The sequence below is a fragment of the Tigriopus californicus genome, chromosome 7 (assembly GCF_007210705.1).
Source record: "Tigriopus californicus strain San Diego chromosome 7, Tcal_SD_v2.1, whole genome shotgun sequence".
NCBI lineage: Eukaryota > Metazoa > Arthropoda > Copepoda > Harpacticoida > Harpacticidae > Tigriopus > Tigriopus californicus.
Window position 1 is genome coordinate 1,299,333 of NC_081446.1, and position 26,195 is coordinate 1,325,527.

Here is a 26,195-nt window from a genome sequence, read left to right on the forward strand (position 1 = left end):
TCTTAAGTTGGTGTGCTTAGAAATGCTTATCCCTGGCAGGTCACTTCGACATTACGTAAGGACTTATAACAGGGCACTAGTAAGGGTATCGCAATAATTCATTTCTTTTTCCNAAAAAAAAAATAATCTTAAGGTTTTGACCCCAATTTTGACCTCATATTGTGACTAGATCTAGAGCGGTGTAATAAAAAGAGTGCAGTCAAGAGAAGCGACCTCTAACTCGTTCATTGTGAAACGACTCGCAGTTCCCAAAAGGAAGAGAAAACAAGTTATCATTTTACAGATGTCCGTGCTCTGTCAATTACAGGGCACTATAATGATCAAGATATAAACGCAGAAGCAAAATCTAAAACATTTGTGTCCCTTGCTTGTATTAGCTTGCCCTCATTAGGGCGCCATCTCATGGTGAAATGTTAGGTATAAGAAATAATATTCTAATATTTCTAAAAGAATTAACATTTGTTTCATCGTAGGGAAAAAAAACACGTTTTATTGGTATCAAGGTGTACTCATATTTGACCATTCAGTAGATGTGCCACAGTCATGTTTATGAGTGTCCATACTTAACTTACACCCTAGTAATTATGTACATATAACCTAGTGGTAAGATGGAAACAACAATACTAAATGTTTCAACTCTGACAATGCATGAGTTAAGTGATATCAAAACTCAAGGACACTTTCTAGGCCTTTTGATCAGGAGTTTGCCTAAGGTTGTTATTATCGATACTGACAGTGAACTGAGCAAGCTGTTTAACAGGCAATATTGACATAATTATACTATGAACTTTTAAGTAATAAAGTTTGAAAGGTACAACATTGGGAACTCCCTTGAATGAGTTGCTACTTGCTTGACCTACTTGTTAGGTGTAGATCACACGAACTCACAATCGCCCGCCTTTCAATTCAACAGATGCTAAATGATGTTTTACGAATGTTTCTCATTTAGGGTTACTTTTAATATCCCAGGATCTTTAAAAAAATACCTTCAGACTAGAAGGGTCTTGGGCTTCATTTAAAGTATCCTAGCCAATGAATGTGTGTGGATACTGACATATCCCTACGCTGTCCATTGTTTCCAAGTTTAGAAAATATTTGCTTAAAGTGAATATCTTAAATCACAGTCCTGTTATCAGGTCAAAGATTTCGATATTTTCAATCTAATGCTGTGAAAGGGACTAGCGGCTAGCCCACTCTCATGAAAACAATGTCACTAATGTATTCAAACATCCGGTAAGGGCTAGCTGAGTTTGGCGATGTCCGGATCAAAACGAATGATCCGCACAATACTCTTATGGATCGGACTCAGGTGATTCTGAATGGAGTGATGAGGTTCATGTCCCGAAAGAAATTAGCGGATAATATCCCACTTGCTGCCCTGGTTAAAGGGACCAAGATGCCAACGGTTATTCAAATAGTGTGTAATGAAAGCATGCTGGCCACATAGTTAGAAATGCCAGGAAACACTCCTTCCGTCTCCAACAAGCCCTTAAGTTCTGGGTGTCTAGCTCCTCCATGTCAACCAGATCGGGGGATCAAAATAACCTTGCTACTCCGTACTTAAAGGACCCCCGAGACAATGCTTTGTTCAAGAGCCATCCAACTCTGAAAGAATCTTCCAGACGAAGCAAAAATTGAAAGACATGATCAAAGATTTGAGAAAACCATAAATAACTACGTACAGGGAGCGGGGATGCGGCATTACACTTTCAATAAGAATCGAACGATTGCTCCAGCTTATAAAACACTCAACCATCTGCTTGAAACTCGGGATTTGGACACTTTGGGAGGCACATCATAATATCTATCCAATTTAACTTCCATTGGTGTTTTAATCACTTTGCAAGACGAGACCGAAATTGGCCAACAACTTCAAGGTTTTGAAAGTGTAACACCACATTCCTCGCACCCTGTAAAGGCAATACCCCTTCAAACAATTCTAAATGTAACGTTTTCTCAAAAAATGAATAGTCCTAAAAACTTATAAAACCCCATACATACATACATACATTCATGAGGAAACAGAAGGTCCAGGGTCATTTGCTGACAAAAAACACATCATGTTAGGAATCCCACAGGGTTTCATATTCGTTCTTTTTTTCTTTGTTTTTTCACGGGCTTTTTTAACCGCTACAGGGAATGCAATCCCCAGCAGTATTAGAATGAAATGTTATAATTCGTCTATTTATTACTTTTCAATCTTGACCTCATCTGATCAGCGGCACAGAGGTAAAAAAAGGTCCCTATCAATGTATAACAAGTTAAGAGGGAAGCAGATAACAACCCAATTGACAAAAGGCTAACAAATATTCTAAAATGTGAAAGCTAGTAAGACAAAACTCAATAAAGAGTAGAAAAAAAGTGAAAAAATGGCCCAAAAATCTGTCTCGGCCAAAAGCTTCAAATTAGTTAAGAAGTGTTTTTTCCAGGGTATCGTGAAAATCTGTTTTTGAGGGCCCAATAATCAGTAAAAAATTGAAAAGCACGAGACAAATTTTTTTTGCAAAAATATGTCTGTTTGTAAGCAAAACAGACACATAAGACTACATGAAACAAATTTTACATAATTTTGATCTAACAACCAAAATATCTCTTCTCAGTTTTTGGGCTATTAACCTAAAAAATGAAATAAAAAAAGATCCCGAGCTCTGGTGATAACAAAAGAACTTTCCATTTTAACGTAGACGGCAGAGGAACCAAAAGGAACAAAGAAAGTGTTGACTTAAAAAAAGCATTGCGATATCTTTAACACTGTGTATATTTGATCTTATTTTAATAGAGGCTCATATTCACACAAAGGTCCAAATGCAAATATTTGACTGCAGTCAGTGTCGTACCACTTGTACTCGCTTCCGTAGAACACTACACAGTTTCCAATTGTTCCACTATCCGGCTGAATACCGTCCCAATCGAAGTAATCCGCTTTGAGGCCGGAATCATCCCAAATGAACTCTCCCTCATTGGCAAAGTCTTGCAGCCCCATCCATAGGCCTTGCTCGAAAATCCCATTGCTTAGAATCGACGATCGAACAGCATTTTCGATGCCTTCGTCATATACCTCGATCTATTAACAAAACCAATCTGAATGAATGTTTTTTTTTTCATTTTGTCGTTCTTTAATTCTCGGGTTTGTAACCGATACAAGGGAAGGTCATTCCACGTAAGTCATGTTGACCCACAATTTGTAAAACATTTAGTCATGTAAAGTGTTTTAATTATCCGCTCTGGGGCACCCTTGAATATAGGGCTGGTTTGGGATTGTTGACAAAAACTGACCTTAGTCACGTTTAAACTTAATGGCGGGTCGTCTAGTGCATAAAATTATAATTAATACAATAAAATTTTTACTGGATATTTCAACTTGTAAAAGCTACTATGAGGTGTAATCTTTTTTCTACATATCCCCCAATCGATGGTAAAAAATAAGAGAGCAAATCATGGTGTACGAGGGAACCTGCTGTGCAATCGCAGTGGAAGGGACATCTTTGGTTACCCTGTAAGTTGAGCTAAATACCTTAATTACACTGGGTAAATTAAGCACTCCTGGCTCTTTCCACGTAGAAACACCTTTCTTGTACATCTTTTTTATATCATAAGAGATCAGGATGTAGGCATAGATAACTAAATATCTTTTGTTTTTCCATGATTGTAGGCCATTTGATATCAAACTGAAATTGGGTCACCCTGAAATCTCAACGTAAGTTTAAGTGTCTTCATCTGCTAGCGGCCATTTTACTAATAAGGCTGAACACCCAAAAGCCAGACCAATCAAACGTTATTTGGCATGATAAATACATGCACTTGCAAATACATACCAATCGACCTCCAGAATTTTTGCAGTAGTTCTGACCCTGTTGCCAAGACATTGTTCCAACTCCTCCCAGTAGAATGCACATATCAGCAGCTGCAATGTAGGTTAAGCCCTCTGCACAGGGGTTAACCAGCTCTGGTCCAAAGCACAAGGGACGATAACGCAGATCACAGTCGTCCTCTTTCCAGAAATATGTGTTGTTTGCTAGTGCTGCCACGCAGTTTTGATTCTCATTGCCAGCCGGCTCATTTTCGGCCCAAGAGTCAAAACCCAACTCCTCTCCGGTCACGTTCCACACAAAATGATCCTCGGCCACTGAATCCGAGAGACCAATCCAATAATCCAAGTCTCTTTTATGGGCCTCCCGCACTATAAGCACTTCTTCAGTCTCGCTTTCAATCTGGACCTGAAAGTGAAATTCCGATGATTTTTATAAGGCTTATCCATTTCACAGCTTCCTTGGAGCAACTGAAGGAATTCTGAAGATTTGGGAGGCATTTTTTCAGGAATAGCCGAATGTTAAAACATTAGAATGGCTAACAACGAGAGTGGATATTTCGTTATTTTGCATTCTGAATAGGGACAATCAAGGCTTAAATTTATGCTTGCTCTTAAGGACATTGAAGGACATCTCCTCAATTAACTACGGCTGAATTAAAGACCTAAAAAGGTACCTTATTTGCAACGTCACTGGGTCCAAAGAAAACGGGAAGAGGCACGGTAGATTGCTAAATAAACTACTAGGTTCGTGCCTTGAACGCAATTTCTTTTCCTGAAATTATTATGTGACCCAGGTCACTAATCATGCATAAGATTTTGATAGAATTACCCAAAGACAACACAAACGGATTATAATCCAATAAAAAGGAATCGGTCCAATCGGCCCTCTATTTGGTAGAGGCTGAGTGTCAAAGCGCCCTCTGAAGTGCTCAACGTAAAACATTTTTCATGCAGCGTAATTCTCAAGTAGTTGGTTGGCTTGAAATATTTCTTTGGTTTAAGTTTGATGCACCCAATTTCTCAATTTTCCACATTTCCGTGAATCAAGACGCTGGTTTTTAGCAGGGAAACATTAAAAGTTTGAAAAAAAATCATGTTGTCTTTCTATCATGACCTTTTGCTGTATTGTGGCATACCTACATCAGCAATCAGTTCAAATCATTGAAAGATAAAATGGATCTTCTTTGATTGGACTTTAAAGCACATCTCCTCTCGCTTACTTGAAAGTTCTTGTCTTTTTGGAAATTTATGTCATATGGCTTGTATTTCTCTTATTTACATTTAGACATTTGGCAAAGGCATCCATTTTATTGGCCAAATATGTCAAAATGTGGCTTTATTGAATGTGACAATAGTGCTGAAATACAGACCATTTAGATTTTTGGAAAAATTACTAGCGAGTAACGGCATAACATTTATAAAGACGTGTGGTTGTGAAATTTATTACTCTTTTTGGCCTAAAGGAACAAGAACTGCAATCCATATTTTTTGCTGAGGAACGATCAAACCATTTACATGTCTAGGTAAGATTTTCTGAGCCTTTTGCTTACGGAAAATGCATTCATTTCATCGAAGACATCAACACTACTAGTTTCTGTCCAATAGCAAGAAAGTCCAGTTTTATGAAGTGAATAAATAGGCTATTCATTGACATTTCTTTTATTTTTTGGGAGTATAGTTGCTCATAATGCATGTCTTTGCGTCAACTCTCCAAGTTTGCAAATGAACAGTTTCTTAATTTTGAATTACCTACAAGTCCTTACCAGAGATCCGTCTTGGGTCAGGCAAAATTCTCGTGCCTCTTCCCAAGTCAAAGATTCTTCTCCGTCAAAAAAGTAGCACCCATAACCTTTCAAAAGTGTCCATCCGTCTTTACAGTTGGCTTGCGACAAGCCAAAATGGACAAAAATAAATGCCAAGTTCCATGCAATCTTCATGTTTTGCAAGACTAGATTGACCACGTCAAGAACTCGAATAAGACTCGATTTGAAATTATTGAGTGGTCAAATAAGATAGAGGATTACAAACAATTTGCGTAACATGGTGATTCAGAAGTACATAAGCATATTTGGCTACTTAACAATTTGTTAGGGTCAAGTATAATCAAAGAACAGGGTCCTTAACTCTTTCTGTTTAGAGTTGCATTTTATTTCATTAGTTATCGTCTATTGTTACAGCTATTATTATTATTATTATTCAATTACGTTTTTTCTCATCTTTCACTTCCTCAACCCGTCAGTTTGCTTTTTGAGTGGTTTTAAACAAAATCCCAACGCTAAAGCTCAAGAGGAAATCGCTATGTTAAAATGTAATTTGGTTGGTTACTCAAATGGTTTGTTGGTTTTCAAGGTAAAAACTGCGTGATTTTTGTCCTTCGCGAACTTCTTGCTTTTAGGGCTAAGAATCACTTGTACTTAAAGAAAAATGGACTTCTTATGTTAGACTTCTAGGTGAGGTTCATATTTATTGTTTATTATTCGTGATTGTAAGTGAGGTTCAATTTTTGAACATCCTGAAATCATGGTCCAAAACAAATAAAAATGAATGGTTTGTAAAATCAAAACCATAATTGTGCAAGAATCCAAGATAATTGTGTAGAGATAACTTTCGGTATGATGCATAAAAAAAAGCAAAATACCTCTTTCGTGATTGATAGGAAGACAGATCCAAAATGAAAAAAATGCAAAAACGAAATATATAATTTTTTTCACTCTTCAGTGTTTAAGGAATAATAAAGTGTAAAAAATATGATTTGGAGCGTAGTTCTCCTAGATTATACCGTCAGCTTCCGTCAAAATCCTAGGTTTTGGATCATTCTAAGGTTACAATTCCCCAAAAAGAAAATAGTATTTCAAGACTTAATTCAACTATCTATCTTTCCAACGTCTATTAATGAGAAATAAAACTCAATCAACATTTGTGCTTATTTGTGGATAGGGTGACCTCGAAATTGCCACGAACACGTTCGTTTATCGATCAAGCAAGGTCACTCTAGAGTCGAGCTGTTTGTTCCATGTAAAATGGAGCTGAAAAATTCGGAAGTGGAGAGGAACAATATTGCTCCATTAGAAGATCCTCATGAGATATCAAAAAGGTTACTAGAAGAACATCGCCGAACCATGGAGGAATGGTTTCAAGCCCAACTTGACCATCTGGTTGAGCGGCAACCTTGCGCAAGTGACGCTGTGGCCTTGGAGTGGCTCATGAAACGATCTTCTGTCACGAAAACGACTAAAGGAGGTAAAGGAGAGAGGCCAGTCCCCAAAAGTCAAGCGTCAATTTTAGGAAGCAGAATGACATTTATTGAAATCTAAAATATTTTCTTTCTGACATATTGTAAAAATCATGTTTGTTCTTACGTGCTTTCAGGTGTCCTCGATTTTTTTCCTTCGATAAAAAAAGCAAGATTTTAGTAAAAAAATTCTTGCACCTTGTTCACAAACAAATCAACCGAAACTCGAATTTTGAGGGAAAGTGAGATATTGAAATTTCAAAAGAATTGCTAACGACTTTTGTGGCGCTTTAATATTAGAGAAAGGCCCCAAAGTAAATTGAGCCAATTTCCACATTGATTTTTTCCTCTTCCCTCTTCCGAACAACTACTTAAGGGACTTATCGCAATTAGGCATACATGGTTCTGACTATTTTAGAAGTTCAAGGGAAAAAACCACTGGAAGGAAACGAAACAGTAGTAACAATAATCTTCTTTAATATTTCCAAATTTTTCAAGGGATATTTTTTTATATTGCATGGATATATTGTTTTTTTCATGGCAGTTTTAATTCCATACCTTAGCATGTTTGCTTTGTTTTTGTTCTTGCGTGCCTGATTGAAAAGAATATTGATGTTCAATATTTAGCCCCAAATATCATTCCGCTCTCTATTACTGACTGGTAGAATAAAGCAAGGTCAGAGAGTATAGTACCCATGTCAGAGATTAATGTATTCAATGTTCATCAAGGAATTAAAGTCATACAGAGTGTTGCAAAAGAAGCGGAATGACTTACTGTAAGTCCTATAAATCATGACTAACAACGGAACAAGTTTCGGCTTAATGGCTGGTCGGATTAAGATCTAAAAGCTTTTCAATTGAATAGAAGTGCATTCTCATGTTACAAAGAAAGAAAAAATACTTTTTCGCGCACTAAAAACTCAAGCTCAACGACATGTAAACAATACAACGGTAAATAGAAGTTTCATGTGACAAACAGCTTTCTTATCCAGGGTCAGTTATTTTTGGAAGGAAGAGCGTTCATAACTACATGAGCTTTACCATCCAAACACACAACTCACTTTCATCGCAATCAAAAGAGGAAAATTACAAATAAAAGTCCATTTAGATGAATAATTTTGACTTTATCCTCTTGAGCTTCAAATATTTCTTGGAGGTCCGATCGTCTCAATGTTGATGTCATAGATTGCTGTCAGATATCTCTTGAAGCACTCAGCTTGACCTATATTGAGAACACTGTGCTTTCACTTAGTCTGATATAAGTCCTCTGGATTCTGTGAACTTTTTGTAGAGAAATTGATAAACTTTATTCCTCCCATGATCTCTTTCCCTCTGTCAACATAACAATTTTGCTGATATTACTTTTCTAATTTCTTTTCAGAGCCTCAAAAACTAAAACCCTATGAGGAGAGGCGTCTCAAACGAATTTTGGATGGAATGGACAACGCTTAAGAACAAATATAATTATGCTAAAGAGATATCTTATCAGAGATAACAATGTTTCAATATCAAATGCATGAATCACATCAGCTAAAACACCAACATGAATCTGAGAAACAAATTGAAGCGCAAGTTCCAGATCAAAAAAGAATCATACGATTTGGAGCAATTGAACCAAGTAAGACCGACATTTGTTCCTAGTATTGAATCATTATCATTTGTCATTTGATTTTCATTTTGACTATGTGGTTTAAAAGCTATGTCATCGCTACAGGCTAACGTAACAGTAATCACTTTTAGATAGCTAAGCCGTTTAAAATTTGAGACAATGAATAAATAATATCAAAGAATTGATAACTTTTGTGAAGCAAAAAAACAACAAAGTAGTGGTTAAACAAAATATCCAGTAAATTTTCAAATCGATCAATCCAGAAACGTGAAATCTCTAGCGTGAATTAAAGTAAGCAAATACATTTTTGATCTGTACTAGTGGACCTTTCTTTAGAATCTTTAAGGTCTATCTGAAAAATTTATATTAAACTGTCCATGAACGAAAAAGTCAGTGAAACAACCATGTAAATATGGCACATTTTTTACTTAATTGTTTACTCTACACTCAACTTTGTTTAGCTATAGGAGGATTGGGCGAATGTAAATCAATATCATAACCAATAAGGCCGTCGTAAATCTCAAAGTTCTTCTTGATCAAGCGCTGTAATTCGATGTCTCTGCCACTGAGAGACTTAAGGTTGTAATTTGGACGCAAATGGTGCGTAGATGGCAAATGTACGATAATTATCATTGCCCCAAGATTCATATAAAATTATTCATTTACATGCACATTTGGCCGGATGTCGTCCCAAATTTTCTGAGAAACATTTAGACAACCCTGTATGCCAATTCGACAAGTTTTTACATAACGTTTGTTCATAGGATTGATTTTGATATCATTGACGATTTTGGAATAACGAACAAACGGTATAATGCCCTGTATAATGCCCACCATTCGAGAAAGCACAGATGAAAATCACTCTTTCTTTGGATTACAGGATGGAACAGTTCCTCAAGAGCCAACAATTACGAAAGACACCATATTGGTTTCTAAGAAAAACGGATACCTTTGTTATGCTCCAGGCTCGGGGTGCATAAATTGGGGTGAAGGACTCCCAAACAAAGTGGACAAGAGCGCGATCAAGGAAGCCAAAAAAAATCACAAAACCATCACCAAGAAATCCGAGGAGCTGTCAGAAGAGGGCTATACATGATTTTGGAACATGCCAGTTTAAAAACGTAATTTTTCCCCCTGAGTGCAAAATAAACAATTGGTAATTAACTTATTGTTCTTGTCAGAACTTCCCCTTTAAGTAGCAGCTGAATGATGATATCAGAACAAATTTTGGGACGTCACTAGGGCACTTTTCAAAACAGCAGAGGAACTAAAGACCCAAAATACAAAGCACCCACGCCCTCTGGGGAACCATGTCGTGCCTGTATCGGGTACATACTTCAAATTTGTCTGAAACAGATATTATGTTTCCTTATACGTATATAGACTGAACTTGGTCCATTTAAAACGGGCCCAAAACCTGACTTGGGGATCTGAGAAGAGATGATTAAAGTTAGATTGTATGAATCATGAAAAACGTCGAGCTTCGGGCAGTTTCACAAGCTTTCAACGATATGACTTTGGAACGGACCACTTCACTGTTAAAAGTTTAAATAATGACTTTTCTTTAAATGTAACTATTTATATTTTAAAAATATTTTATGAAAGTTGAACTGGCCGGAAGCTGGCCGATTTGGCAGGAAACCCGTGGAGAGTCCATATGTTTAGGATATCCGTGATGTAACAGACGTATCGACTCACCATGAATAGAACGATCGTATGAATGATCGTAAAAATGGGGACAGAACCAGGAAGGCAAACTACCGACCAATATCTCTCACGAGCGTTACTTGCAAACTAATGAAGAGAATGATCAAAGACAAAATTGAAGAACATCTACATATGCAAGGCCTTATGCCCCAGGATCAACATGGATTCAGAGAAAGAAGATCTTGCTGCACTAACCTCTTAACTTTTCACGACCATTTGACCAAGATAGTGGACAAGGGTGGAATGGGGGACGTAATTTATTTGGACTTTAGTAAAGCGTTTGATCGAGTGGATCATCAAATTTTGCTGCGTAAGATTTCGGAAGTGGGAGTGACCGATGGAGTTCAGCGATGGATTGTCGGGTGGCTGCAACATCGGAGACAACGAGTGACAATTGATGGACGGGAGTCTGCTTGGGGCTCTGTGGTTTCGGGAGTACCCCAAGGGAGTGTTCTGGGTCCCCTTCTCTTTATCTTTTTTGTCCGTGATCTTGTTGTTGCAGGTAATGGTGGTACAAGTATTTTTAAATTTGCCGACGATACGAAAATGGTGCGAGAGATAATTAGTCCTGCCGATTATTGTGAACTTCAGCGAGACATTGATTACGTACACAATTGGTCCCTTGCCAACAAAATGGAGTTCAACGTGTCCAAGTGCAAAGTCTTACACATAGGTCGGACCAACAATGGCCGATCCTACACTTTGAATGGGCAATCCCTGGAGAGTGTAACAGCTCAAAGGGATCTTGGTGTCGTGTTTGATAAGAAACTTAACTTTCAGGAGCAAAGTGCTTGTGTTGCTGCCAAAGGCTATCGCATGTTGGCTCTTTTGAAACGGACCTTTACTTCAAAGAACGTAGATCTACTGACCAGACTATACAAAACCTATGTGTTACCCCTTTTGGAGTTTGCCACTCAGGTTTGGACCCCGTCATATTCCAGGGATATTCTTAGAATAGAGGGCGTCCAACGAAAGTTTTCGCGGTGGATTCTATCTTACGCTAGAATCCCATATCCCGATAGGCTATTTCGCCTTAAGCTCGTGTCCCTAGAGGAGCAATGACTTCGAATGGCTCTGGTTTGCGCTTTTAAAATCACGCAGAATTTGCTGGATATATCCGATTTAACTATTGGGACATTGAAGTAGCAGCTGCATGATGATGTCAGCACAAATTTTGGGAGGTCACTGGGGCACTTTTCAAAGAAGTAGGGGTACTAGAAACCCAAGATATAAATCGCAATATTGGAGAAAAAACTTTGTTAAGATTTAAAAACGTTCATTGCAAAAATACGAAATTCTAAAATACGAAAAATAAGTCGAAAAAAGCGTTTTTTCTTCTAGAAAATAGGTTTTATGGATGTGTACGAGTGAAACTTGGACAACTTAGTAAAATGCAATGCTACATGAACCCTTCCTTTAATGGTTAAAAGAATTGAAATTATAATTCAATCCTTTATCATCGAACTATAAATTTTCAATAGTGTGAGCGAGCTCTCAAAATTTGAAGGTGACGTCATTTTGATGGGTTTTCTTCTCCTGCTTCAATGTCCCAATAGGAGATTGTTACCGTATGGAGACAAGAAATGTGATCTCAAGTGTAAAAACACGGAGCAGAACTAATGAACATCTAAAACACCAATTAATACGCTCAAACGTAAGGGAGGGGGCTTTTTTGTTCGTATTGTGAAATCGTGGAATTTCTTGCCGCTGGATCTAAGACTGTCCTCTAGTCTAGCCATGTTTCAACGTGGACTTCTAGACGTCATTTTACTGCCGCTCTGCAAATGTGCTATCCCTCCTCAATAAAAAACATTTTTACACAAACTCCATGTGTGATCGAATCTTTTGGCGAATGACTCCTATCATCTCCTACTTCTCTAGCTTTAATCTTATTTAGTTTTTAACCTTTGGCATCAACATTTCATTTTCAAAACCATTACTCTTCTATCATCATCTCTTGGTGCCTTGACCATAACTACCGTAGACTCCTAGAAATGCTCTGCATTTAATTCTAAACCTATGATGTGTATTAGGTTTTAGATTGACCACTTTTGAAGGTTCCTGTGTTGTGGATCCTCCCTAAATCGCCAATCAGAAGTCTAGAATTATTAGGTTATGATAGATTGAATACCATAATATCAGTGCTGATAAGAAAGATATTGGAAACCAAACAAACCTTTATGGTACATATAATATAGGATATTTTACTGGGCGGGTCTTGATATCAGAAAGATCGTCGGTTCGAATCTCCAATCCGACCTTTACTCATCGTGATGAGTAGTTTCGTTGACCGGACGAGGCAAAACATTTGCTGAGAATAAGAAAAAAATCGATTAAAAGTGAAAGGATCTCTACCTCTTTTTCAAATCAGAAGACCCTCCTCATACTTTTATCTAACAGTTAATGTCGTTGTAGCTTCGTAAGGCGGTTTCACTGTAACACTCAAGTTTGAAAAGAATCATTTCGCTTTTCCACTGCATGTCATGCTGATGTTGAATGCCGGAACAAGCATATGCAAATCAAAGAATCGAATGACGTTTCAAAGCGTTAATCTATGTCTTAAATGGTTACCAACGAGTATGTTGTGTTTGTGTCAAATCATCAGCTGGCTCGTCTTTCTGTATTTCTCTGAGGACAATCTCATCTCCGCAACCTTGGACGTCCAGGGGTTGTTGTACAAGGGATGGTCATTTTTTGCATTTTCATCCATTCGTGTTTGGCACTTTTTTCGCCAGTCATCTCCACACAATAAGAGTAGCCCCGGTGTTTTGGGTGCTTACTTTAGCTTTGGCAAATCAATCTTTGCTTTTGATGGTGTCACCTTGATATCCAGCGGTTTGAGCGGATTTCCGTCACTTATTTTAGTGTGGTTGTTTGACAGCAGGATTAAGACAAAAGCGGGAAATTCAAATCTGGGAAAATCGCAATTTTCACAATCAAAGTTTTGAATGTTCATAAAGATTGCACGCAAACAAATGCCGTCTCATGAATGGTATATTTCGATCTTCAGTGATTTTTTCACAAGAATCTTGATTGTAAAAGATCATCTGTTGCATGCATTTTTTAACAATTTGACTGAAAACAGATCTAATGGTACTCTATGTATTTGCCCAACAAATTCTCAAAGATCTATCTTGAATGATGTTATAAATTTTTTACCTTCATGATATTTGAAATTGAAAATCAGTGTAAATTATGTGGCCATTTGCGTTAATACGTATATAACGGGCATTTTGGAACTAAAACTGATGGAAAAGGGGATCCTTTAATTTGATGTAACTCAATTGCCACCCAATGGGTCATATTCAAATTGATATTTAAGTTGTGAAAATGTAAGCATCTAAAACGTTTTTAGGCTTGCACATTATATTCTCAGCTAAAATCATATCATGCTATGAAAGAAATGGTCATGATTTTGCGAGCTAAAAATCCATGACGTGTTTGAGCACTTGATAAGCCATTTTAACCACCGTGTAAACCTGTAAACCAACGGGAGCCAAAATAAGTGAGGAACATTCAAGATGTGGCTAAAGAGTCCACTAGTTCAGAGTTAGTAATGTGTTACTATCTTTGGACTTAAGCCTTTGTCATATCCAATCACACTTTTAAAAGGCTTTAAAATCCATTTCAAACTGGAAATGTTCATCAAAACCTTCGTGTTGTAGGAGGATTGCCCTTAAATTCTTTTTGGACGAGACCTATTGAATATCATGACCTGCATTATCTACGTGCAGGGTGTTTGCTAATGGTCTCGGTTCAAATGTCATTAAACGTCATTCTGTTCAAGGCCATATACTTCTCAGCAATGTAAGAATAGATTCGATCTAGTTGCTTTAACAGGCAACATGAATCTTGGTCATTCCTAGCCCAAGCTTAATGTTTATCATCAACATACGATGAGATACCGCCAGTAATAAGAGTCTTTAGCTTTTGAAGCATAGCTTTGAATATGAGGGTACAAAAAAATGAGCCTTACGGAACACCTGATTTGTGACGGACTTCTTTGCTTACTTGGATGAATCATTCAAGACGCGATCGAACATGACCAAACCAAAAACAATTAACAAACCTAAAAATGGGGTCGAATCTATCAGGTAGTGGATTAAGAATAAGATGCATAACGGTTAGAGAGACAACAATTGAATTTGGGTGGATGATCGATATATTTCCGGAATATTATGATCACGGTCAAATAATGTTAGCAACAAATGGTAGGGTTTGCATATAATAGCTTGTTTTTATTAGTACTTGGGCGAACACATTGATAGTTTGACAACACGGTGACGTCAGTTCGAAGGGGCCAGGAAAAAGAAAGAGAAGGAAAATATGAGAACAGAGCAAAGGTAAGTCACATTTACCTTTTATTATAGTTGTTCAGTTTCTTGAAAATTCAAAACAAGTTCAGGAATGGTTTGCAGATCTTTGGATGTACCATTTCATTTGGTGCCTTGAGTGGTTTGATACGATCGAGCGGTGACTAATCGAGACTAAAGAGAAACTGAAAGTTCGGGCCAGATTGGTTAAGAGTTTTGTAAGCATACATAGCAATCTGTAAGATCTCAAGGAGCAGTGGAGTGCTTCTGAATGAGATACACTAAAATCTTATTCTTTGGGTGGATTGCTTTCTTATTAGACCAGACCAGGGTCTGAGGGGTTGAAATTATTCCACTCGTTGGAAAAAGGGTATTTTGGCAGTCTTTGTAAAAATCCTGACTTTGAAAGTGGAGTTATTGATATCTATCCGCCAACCCAAGATTTTTTTTTCCATTTGAAAATGTTGAAACATGTTGGAATTTCATGCAAGTAAGACTGCGTCATCACTTGAAGCCAGGGTGGGCAATTTTGACAATCAGATTGACTTTTGGACACCAAGTGGACAAAAGTGTCTAAAACTGTCCAAAAGTGGACAAAAATGGGCAAAACGGGTCCAAAAGTATGTACAATTGTCCAAAAGTAGGTTGACAAGCAAAAATTTCAAAACCCTATATTATGCTATTTCTTTAACTAATCTAAATGCTAACAAATAAAAAATGTTTATCAGTAATTAATAAAATCTAAGCTTTCTTTAAATACCTAAATATGAAGTAACAATAGCAACTGGCCTTTGTAGAAAAGAGCCACATCAATTTACTAAAGTTTTTCAAAAATATATACTAAATTGGGTTTCTGAGAATCTCAATTAATCATCTTGATTGGATGCAGCTTTGAAATGCTAAAACAAATATCATTAATGTTTTCAATATTAAAAAGCCAATGCCACATTACAATCAAGGCATTTGGTGATTCGGTAATTTTAACTAAAATGAAGTCTTGAATTACAAAAACTTAGCCCATCTATATCAGTGTTAGCCAAAAGTTTGTTTGCTCCGTTTTAGAGGCTCTTAACATCTTTTTACTACAACTTGAAATATTTCTTCCAACGTGTCTTTTAAGCCAGCCTCACTAGTTTGTAAAGAAATTTAGCTTAAACATCGTAGGTGCATTAGATGTTTTTTGAATTTACTTAAAAACTTCTCTTTCTGTTTTCGTGACGTCATAAATCCATATCATCAAATCATTTTGTTTTTTGTTTGCCTCAATGCTTCGTCTTTTCACTAATGGGCAAGCCATATCAAATATCTGAAAAAAGCGTCCTCTCTTAGCTAGTAATTGCCTGTTGTGAATTTTCAATACCTAGCACCCAGCCATTAGCTTGCAATAAATCTTGCAGTTATTTCAGATTCGGCTTGCTTGCTTCCTTGATTACTTTTTCCTTAACCAGGGGCTTAGTTATTATAAATTCATACCACTTGAATTTGAAATTGCCAAGGGATCATTAACATCACAGGCTAGTATTCCAAATGACGAATCAGCTGTACAACTTGTGAAAATATTGTCTATTGAAGTGCGTGAGCGTGCAATATGCAGTAATTCTGATCGAATTATTGATCAACGGTGAAAAAGAACAATCCGTCCGAAAATTCGCATGAGGTCTGTAATTGAGTTTTTGATGATTTGAGCAAATCAATGTTCAAGTCTCCATAACGAAGAACTGATTTGCCTCTAGGGTTTACTAGAATTTCATTTATTTGTAAAGTAGTATGTGACAAGCTCGATCAAAGTCAGCCTGTGGGGGAATGTAGTACACGGAGAGGACGAGTCTTCTTCGTCCTTCAATTCCTATTACCTCACAATCGTCATCCATTAGGTCGAGATTTTTAGGCAGGCTATATTGATGGTTTGATTTGATCAAGAATCCCACTCCACCTCCTCGTCTCTTGCTTGTTCATTTGATTCCTATTAAGTCATATCCATTGAAATTCCGTTGTATCCTAGAGAAGTGACACATTTCCTGCATCGCCAAAATCTCTGATGTTTGTTCGTGGACGAGATCTTTGATTTTTTTTCTTCATTAACAAAAACAGACAGACCTCACATTCAAAGATTTTAGCCATGTCATTTCCATGCTTTTCAAAGTTTTTAGAAATTCTAAATAGGTGAATTTGATGCCTGATTATCCCCGCTCTCATTGTCACCGTCTGTACCCAACCCTGTGCCTGGTTAAAGTACATCCCATCCCAATTAAAGGTTTTGCAATATGCAGGTGCTTAGTCATTGAAACTACTTTCTGCATCGTTTTGCTCTGAGAGAAAGAATTTGAGAAAAAGAGCAAAAGTCTCCGAATAGATCATTAAAGTTATTGGCGGCCTGTTCAAATCTTGCAAGTTTTTCCCTAGTTTCATTTCAAAGAAGAGTATTTTGCCAAAAGATATTTTAAAGATTGTCGACTTAACAATCAGTAAAGTGATTAATTTTTTAGGAGTGAAATTTGAGGAGAATGGATATTTGTTGGAAGACAAGCACAAATAGATTAAAAGGACAACCAACAGAAGAAGGACAATGGTTGGCATTAACGAGCAAAACACCATACTTTCGTGAATATGTCGACTTTCCTTTCTTCTTGGAAAGGAGCAATACTACACAAAACCCCATTACCAGCTTTGTTCTGGTTTTTTTCCTCAAGTTGTACGTCTCCCTCAAGAAGCAGACGGTCATTTGCAAAACATGGTGGTCTATAATCATCAGGGCTGTCAAAATAATGAAAATCAAATTGACCAAATAAGTAATTGAAAAGACAGCAAAAATGGCAAAAATGCATATAATTCTTGGGCAGCCACGGTTTTAGCTGTCTACAACAAAATTTGTTTACCTTGTGAAGCTAGTGAGTGACCAGTAGTAAGAGTACTGACCATGTAGGAGCATTGTTCTTGACAGAAAAGAGCAATAATCGAAGCCTTGTGTGGCTCTTCTCTACCGTTTATTTTGTTTTTGTTGAACCTTTAAATCCTGTTTTACTCACCTTTGGAGAACAAAAGGCTTCTTGCATAAAGAGAATTTATCTTTTTCTAGAAAAAAAACCGTTTTAATCTTCTCAAAGAAAATAGAGATCGAGCTCATAAGTTTACCTTAATGAATTAGATCATTTGCTTGAAGAACATTCAAGGAACCCTGGGAGAAGAATTGGACGGTAGTTTTATTGCTTTGACAGGCCTAGATTTTGGAGGGCTCAAAAGCGTATTAAAACCTGGTTAAGGACAAAGATCATGAACTTTTATATACTTGAAGCAAAAGATGCCTTTGAAATATTCAAGGCACATTGTTTTTGAATGCTGAAGGGTAGACTTCAGACAAAAGGTAGAAAAATCAGCAAAAAAGGTAACCAAAAGGAGGAAAAAAAATACGAAAAGGTAGAAAAAAGGTAGCGAAATCAGTTAAAGAAGGTTAAAAAACTTCATGAAAAAGAAAAAAATCATGCAAAAAGATTGTGAAAAACAATGCATTTGCATTGTTTGGACAGCCCTAACCATCACCAACATGTAGCCCCTTCTTGGCCAATATTCCACGGGCAAGCCAAGGGCAGAACTCCTCTTTTCGTTATCCGACGAAACGACCCTGATTGGTCGCTTATCCTTCGTCTTCTCATCAGAACTCTTTCATAGCAAAGACTTATTTCTATTTCAGAGTATTTCATTGGACGTCACAACTAACCTCCATCATGATTTCGGACAGGTCTTTGGTAGCTCAGAATTTAAGGCTTGGATCACAATCTTTTTTTCTTTCCTGTTTTTTCTATTGCTTTTTTTCCACTGCGTCGATCTTCTCAATCGATCTCCTCGTTGTTTCCACAAAGTCGGCTTGAAGAATCGGGCCATAAAATATATTGCCTTTTTGGTCCTTTCTTCACCAACGTCCTTGGCAAGGAACTCCAACTCTTGAAGGGACTGGATTGCTGCCTCCTTTGGTTCTATTATTTGGGTTTCTTCCTGCCCCACCGAGACATCTTGGGATTCTTTTCGAGGTACAAGGAAGTTGCTCGAAGCATTATCAGGCGATTTCTTGCCGCTTCGCGTCGCTTTTTCATTTTGAAGAGTCTTGATTTTACGATGCATCAGTTTCAAATGGAGAGCTGGATTTCGCACGTCTACACGCTTTGAGATCTAATCTATTTCAATAATAACTTGAGAAAAAAACTGTCTCGTGAAAACTCAAGTTTGAAAGATCAAATCAATAATTTTCAGGCACATATTAGAAAAAGTCGGTTGTATCTTGGATCTGAATCAAAAATAAATATTACTCCGTCAATTTGTCCACCAAATTTAGGGGCCGCTCAACCCACCTAACCCATCCAAAGAAAGCCTTTTGGGAGACTAGTTAGATTGATGAGCGCCAGTAATCAAAATTGTAATAGGAATTGATCAAATGAATGAATTTTGACTAAAATTCCCGATCAACCTTATCTTCAAGGGTTAGCCAGATCAGCCAAGGTCGATCATATATATATAAATGAAAGTTAAGTAAAATGAATCAATTCCTCGTCTTGAACTGCTGGTATTCCAATCTCAGTAGCGGTAAGGAAGTCCGCTTAAAAATACAATTTCTTTCTTGCTAGTATCAAGAGGCACTGACCACTGCAACTAGAACAGAAATAAGTTTTGATGAAAACGTCAATTGACACATAAATGCGAGGAGCTTTGGTTGTGAGATGTGTTTTGCTTTTTTGCCGAAAAACATTGGTGCCGCAAAGCCGCACCAATAAAGACACTTTAACCTTATATAGTTGCTTCCTATCACGAATGGTACTTCTTATCCAGTTGAAAACCTTGCTTAGGATGCCATGATTATTTCCCCAACAAAAGAACCAGAGGCGAATTTCTTACCTCGGAGTTTGGTGGTTGGACGTCATCCAGTACGAAAATACACTCATCGGAGTGGTGACTGGTGAGTGGATGCTCGATCTTAGAGTAACGTCCAACCCTTAACTCCAAGGTAAGAGCGTTCAAAAAACAGGCGTCTGGTCAACAGATAACTTCCTTATTGAAGAAAAAATTGGTTTCAATCAACCTTGAAAGTCCTCTATTCCAACAACCCTTGGGTTTTGTGTTGTACCAATGATCACGTATGTAGAAATGAAGATAAGGAGATAAAACAATATGAAATGAACAAGATCTTTTATTTATCACAATAAATTAAATGGATAAATTAAATACCATAATGGCAAAATAGTGGCTGCCAGGGACAAACCAACAGTGATTAGTCCATCCCGGATAACTTGTGGATTTTGATTATTTTTCGACCAGAGGAGCGGCACCAGCATTGGCCTCATCGTAGGTCTGGTCGGGAACAGGGGCACTGGGTCCAAACACCACTTGGTCTTCAAAGGCTTCTCCACTTGTTGAGGGGAGGTGAATTTCAGGTTGCAGATCTCTTGAGGGTAATGGTACATTCGTGTTCAGGCTTGAGAGAGGGCACCAATCGGGTTTGCAGACGGCAAGTCTTCTGGGGGTTCAAGTCGCACACCTCCTCGGGCACATCCAACAAGGACGTGATGGTCTTGTCGTGGCACTCCTCGGGACCCTCCTCAGTCACGCAACCGGCACCGCAAATCTCAATGGGGAGCTTCTCGCACTTGGTGTCGCCCACGAACTTGCCGGCTTGCTTCTCAACGTACTTGGTGGTACAAGAGGACTCGTAGACAGTACGGCCACTCCTCGGGTCCTTGACCATTGCAGATCTTCTCCAAAGGACGGTAGCATTTCTTCACTTGCTCCTCAATGGCTTGTTGCTTGAACGTGATCTGGCAAGCTTTTCAAAGTTCTCTTCACAAAACTTTTCTTGAGCAGGCGAGAATTGCGTCACATAAGTGTAGTGACACTTCTCCACATTCTTGTGGGTGCATTCAAGAATGGGATCCTTCTGGATGGAGGTCACGGTCTCCTCCTTTTCACCACAACAAAAGACGGGTCTCGGGTCGTTCTGGCAGCCGCTGAAATCAACACCGCCATTGACAGCATTGTTGGATTGACGACCTTGTCGTTCGCCACGACCGACGAACGATATCGCCATTGGCCAAAGCCAAGGCAGATAGGACAATAAAAATCTAAAATTAGGAAAAGGCTCACTTTGATACCTGTTCTGTCGAAAAAAAATTTTGGAATTGATGCATTTTGTAGCTTTGCCCATTTTCGTAGCAATGCTCCTTGTAGTCACTCACCTTCATATTTCCGGGAGAGGATCTGTGAGGTGTTGTCGTTGTTGAGTCAAGTTGACAATTGTTGTGAAGATTTGAGTGTTATCCCGATATTTATACCCCTGAGCGATGGGCAACAATCATAAGCTCATCTCCACATCCTCGTTATCCTGGGCATCTCTGCCCACGAGGAACATGGCGGGGCAAATTTCCCCCTATTACTTTTTGACGCATTCAACAGGAAGCACAGGTGGACGATGGTGGTTTGCCCCTCCTTTGATACATTGAATTGAGGAGGTGGAGAAGAATGCTGTTAAGCGCATTTTTGTGACAAAGACGCAAACTGTGTCTGTTGCTCATGACCCCATGTGGGTTTTCTTGGAGGGGCTCTATGTCGTTGGGGTGGGTTAACGAGAGCGTGTTGGCTCGTTCCTACTTGCCTGTTGGCTGAAGAAATGGGTGTTCTTAGAGTTGTGAGATGCTCCTCCCTTTTGTATTCGAACGTGTGCTTGAATTAACGGTCCCTATCTTACACTTAACAAAAATGACAAAATCAAAGAAGTAGCCTCTTTTAAGTTTTCAGATATCCATGTTTTCATCATTTCCATACCGAACATCATCGTAGCGGTCGATTGAGCGACCGAGAATCTTCTCCCTTTTTCGTACATTTTCAAAACTCTGTTACTCGGTATGGTGTCATGGGCTTTATTGTCCTGTGCAACTGTGCACAAACATTCACAAGTGTGTGTGTGTGTGTACTGAATTACGCATTCCCATTCCTTCTCTGATTATTCAAATCGATCCACGTGTCGTGAGGTGAGATCGGAAAAAATATTTCGTTTTTGAGAGCTGAATCTTGAACATTTTTTTTCGCATTAAGACACATGAACACATCAAGCATTAAAAAATGCGCGCAATAGATATTTGTATTCGGTCATCCCAGGAGGTTTTAGGGCCAAAATTCGGTCATCGGATGTCTCGGCGACTCGGTGGCATCAGCCCAAGGGGCTTCAAGGATATCGAAATGCACATTATCGGATTGTGGGTATTGAAACTCACTTTTGGTAGCTAATAGGGGATTTATCTGAACAACCTTTCCTTTTCGCAGGCTTCTTTGTATGATGGATATGCTTCTCCACTTGATTAAAAAAACTGAGACATCTTGAATGGCAATAAGCAGAAAAATCACTTTTACAACAATTTTGCTCCTCGCTTGAAATCTGCTGCCTGATATTCATGCGGCCTCTTCAGATGATTCAACTTGTACTTAATTGCAAAAAAATCGTTTGCTGATTTTTATCTTCCCATTGGAGCGAAACTTGGGAAGTTATCGGGAATTACAATTCTATAATCAGTTAATGTATATCAACCTAAAATAATCACCAAATTGGAAAATCAGTTAACAGTTAGGAAAGTTGTGCAAATCAATGGATTTAGCTTACTTTATCATTTGTCATTTTACTTCATATTCTATGTGACATATTTTTGAGGGTGAAAGCCTTATTTTATTAACAAAAAACATTGCAGCCCTGGAATGAGCCTTCCTTTACACATGCTATCAAATCAATGAGCGAACTGCAAGTCAAAATTGACATTCTCATGGTTTACGAATTTTAATGTGAAAAACAGAAAAAAAAAATCAGCCAAAAAAAGGTGATTTTCAAAATATCTTAGGAAGTATCTTGACTCTAGCTAGTCAGGGGGGAAACTGCTTGCCAGACACAGGGTGACCATCTGTTTTCCTTAGTAACCGCTCAAATTCGTGCCAACCCTAAGGATGGATGCGTCTACTTCTTTCGACGCATGGAGCGTTAATGAAGATCCTTTTAAGCAATGAAGCTTGGATGGTCCTCCTTCCTTCCTTGTTGCCTCGTCTAGTCAAAGAATGCAACCAATGATGAAGTTGGTGATTCTCAGAATGATAATGCCATTGAAGTTGCCCAGACTCGTGAAGATACGTGATTGTGTTTTGTTGATTTGGCCACCAACGCAACCGAATGCAGTTTTAATGCATGTGCTAGGCCCACCTTTTGGCCCAACGTTTTCTTCAATAAGGAAAATGTTTATTGGTATTGCCGTTACGCGGGGGTGTTTGCATTACTGGTTAGGAGCTTGCTCAAATGTCAAGACTTTAATAACAGTTGTGATTGATTCAAAGAGAAATAGCCGGTTTCCGTAAAAGTACATTTATTGCTTCAGCTCAAACCACTGAAAACAAACAATAGGGCAGAGTTTTTAAAAGCGAAAAAAAAGCAATGCCATGATAGTTGCAGTACGTTTAGTTGGAGTTTCGATTGAAATTTTGACGTTTTACTTCAAGATGCCCACAAAATGTCCCACTTATAAATCAAACCGGGGCAACGTCAAAAACCAAGTGAAGTAAATTTGTGCCCGGATGAAGTTGGTTTTACCCCTATTTCTCAAAAAATTCAAATTCAATGACTGACAATGCAATACAAAGAATTTTCAGAGCGTTCAAAAGCATTCAAATGCAATGAAAAATATTTTTGTAAATATTTCTGCCATATTAAAAAAAAGTATGTAGGTTGAGGTTCTTAGTTGCTTTTTGTACTTCTTTTCACGTTTTATCATCCTTTGGCACCCTCTTAGTGCACTTCATTTTTAGTGTTGTCAGATGTCCCTCATGGCACCCAAAAGTGACAAAAGTGACTACTGACCATTGAAACTCAATGGTAACAAAAGAAAATGATGGCCACCAAGTGGGTCCTTTTGAAATTCAATAGTCATAACTCACAAGAGATCCACTTCTCTTGTCTTGTTTGGTTTCAATCCATCAATCCATTGGCTTCTCGAATTGGGAACCTTGGTAAAAAAAATCGGATAATTAAATGTGTCCACAATCAGCCCAAAAAATACAAAGGTTTCCTGGTTGGGACAGGAAAAAACTCATTGTCGTTCCTTTACCCCAGAGCAATCTCAGTTGAGGTTGAGCGCTCGTTTTACAAATAAAAAGTATAGATCACAAAAACAGGCTTTTTGGGAGCTTTGCGGATTATAGCCTAGAGAAATTTGCGATTACCATACACTACATGCCAAATCCTACTGTTGCCATAAGTTGTCAGCAAAATGACCCTAGAAAATAGGCTTCATTTGCACTTCAGGATTAAAAAAAAATGTTTCTGAACATTCCTTATTAGGTAGAATTCGAATGTTTTTTTTTACTGTAATTTTTTACCTCCCCCTTAGCTGTTAACAAGATCACTTATGCATAAATGGTAAAAAGTATCTTTTATAATATTTTGCAAAACAAAACAAAATCTTATATTTATACTGGAACACCCTTGGTCAAAATTAATGTAGTTTAATTTATAGGAAGTCAATACATATTTTTCTATGAAAATAAAAGATGTAGAAAGTTTTTCTTTTCAACACCATCCAGAACGGTCTGAATTGTTTTGTTTAAAGTCTACCTACGTAATATTTACCGTTCTCAGAAATTGATGTAAACTCGATCTACGACGAATCCACTTCCTAGGGGAGTCTGAAATCTTTTTTGAACTGTCAGGGGTATAAATAATGGTCGAAGATTAACGAGATGAAATAGCATTACAGAAATATCTTCGGTGGCAATGTCCAAAGGTCGGCAAGGGCTCTTTTCACACTCTGTGCGATTCTTTTCATATTCCCGAAATAATAACGTTTGTTTTCAAAACGTATGTTCATTGTTTTACTTAACTATTGGCTAGCGAAAAACTTGTGCATTTTCGCTGAAGGATGGGAAGGTTCCATCTTAGAGGATCTCGAACATGGTTGGCACGTGCTGGAAAGCAAGCATGTAAAAATTCAACTGCATGCTTTCTTGTGCTCATGAAGACAAGCACTGAGATCACAAGTCATGCTCAAATGCAGTGGGTCCCTCGGATTTTTCAGGCGGAAGTGAAGGCATGACACTTTGAAGTTTTTGTGTTTGTTCGAGGCAACGTGTAGATGACAGGTGAGAAGCATTTTTCACAACTCTCACCGAGTACCAACCAATGATGTTGTCATCCAAGTGACTTCGCTAATATGGCCCTGGGAATAAAATTCAGTCTCGAATTATGGGAGGCTTTGGCAAAATAATTGGATGACCAAGGGGATGCAGACGAAGCCACATTTTCACCCAACCAACTTCAAGGCAAAAACATCCTCCGAAAAACGTGATTGATGAGGAATCTGAAACCAGATGACTTCCAATGTTCTAGATGCATTTCGATTCATCTTTAAGGTGTGCCGCACTTGCTGACTTGTGATTAGTGATTTGACGAAGCACTAAACATATTTCATGGTATTTACAATGGAATCTCACAAAGGAAAACGCTCAAACACGGTTTGGAAAGGAAAGCAAGCAATTGCTCAGCTTGTTGTCATCAATGCGTGAGTGATCAGCCAAGGAATTGTTAGGCGAATACTGGCACAGATTTCGGAACTCGCGATTCTTGCGACTCTTTTTTTAATTGCTGGTTTCTTAAGAGAAGAATTTGGTTCACCTCAACCACCGCTCACTATGAAGTTAACTTAAAGGAATCACCCCTCCACCGAAGAAACGGACAGGAATCTCAGGAATCCAATTTCAATCAAACAAAGATCTCCGGTACATAATGAGCTGGATCTAATTGCCAAGGACTCCTTTATGACTGAGGTATCCTTTGGCAATTCTCGAAAAATTTGTGCAAAAATCTATTAGCGAAGGAGTTTGATGGAAAAATGAAATTGATTTTGCTTGTCTGGCAATTTGAATCGGCAAGAGAGCTAAGTAAGCCACGAAAGAGGGAATATGTAAATCTCGTCGGGTTGATTGTTTCCAGACGAGGTATTTCTGTATCGAAATTATGAATGCTCTAAATATTTTTGGGGATCTTTCAGTCGTATATTCTTCTTACTCACAAAAGGAGAGAAAAGTCCCAAAGGGTTAAATATTTTTTCTATGATAGAGTACTCTCAAACGCAATCGTCCTCTTCATTCATCGGAGCTGGCGCCCTCTGCTTCGTCTATGTGCGGACAAACAACCGAAGAAATGAGAGTAAACGCTCGAAGATACCAGACTTTATCCAGGGAATATTAAATAATGTAATCGAGGTTTCTGGTATTCAAATCAATTCGAGAATCCAGGCTCGTGAAATCAATGAAGTCCAACTCTTTTCTTTCTCGGGCTCCTTCATTGTTCAATTTGCTGCCCTCAAATATTCGTAGGGCTTATGTAGGCGTTGATCCAGTAGCAGGATTTAAGTCAGACTTGGACAAGTTTTTGACTAAAATTCCGGATCCAACTCCAATTCGTTGGTCGATCAAATAATATATATAAATAAAAGTCAAGTAAAATGAATAATC

The 26,195-nt window shown here is 38.1% G+C and overlaps 1 protein-coding gene, 1 long non-coding RNA gene and 1 pseudogene across 2 annotated transcripts; 1 reads left to right on the forward strand and 2 right to left on the reverse strand.

Annotated features, from left to right (window-relative positions):
• Nucleotides 1-2,837: 2,837 nt before the first annotated feature.
• On the reverse strand, nucleotides 2,838-5,806 carry LOC131883235 (lectin BRA-3-like; the record flags this gene model as incomplete). Its single annotated transcript, XM_059230659.1, is given in 3 exon segments — nucleotides 2,838-3,064; nucleotides 3,816-4,217; nucleotides 5,575-5,806. Coding segments are annotated over 3 exon segments (803 nt in total), but the record flags the coding sequence as incomplete, so codon positions are not given.
• Nucleotides 5,807-6,787: 981 nt separating this feature from the next.
• On the forward strand, nucleotides 6,788-9,820 carry LOC131883379 (uncharacterized). Its single transcript, XR_009373609.1, has 3 exons — nucleotides 6,788-7,051; nucleotides 8,425-8,661; nucleotides 9,533-9,820. It is a non-coding gene; the product is annotated as an uncharacterized LOC131883379 (long non-coding RNA).
• Nucleotides 9,821-19,830: 10,010 nt separating this feature from the next.
• Nucleotides 19,831-21,515, reverse strand: LOC131883718 (uncharacterized; annotated as a pseudogene).
• Between the last annotated feature and the right edge of the window lie 4,680 nt (nucleotides 21,516-26,195).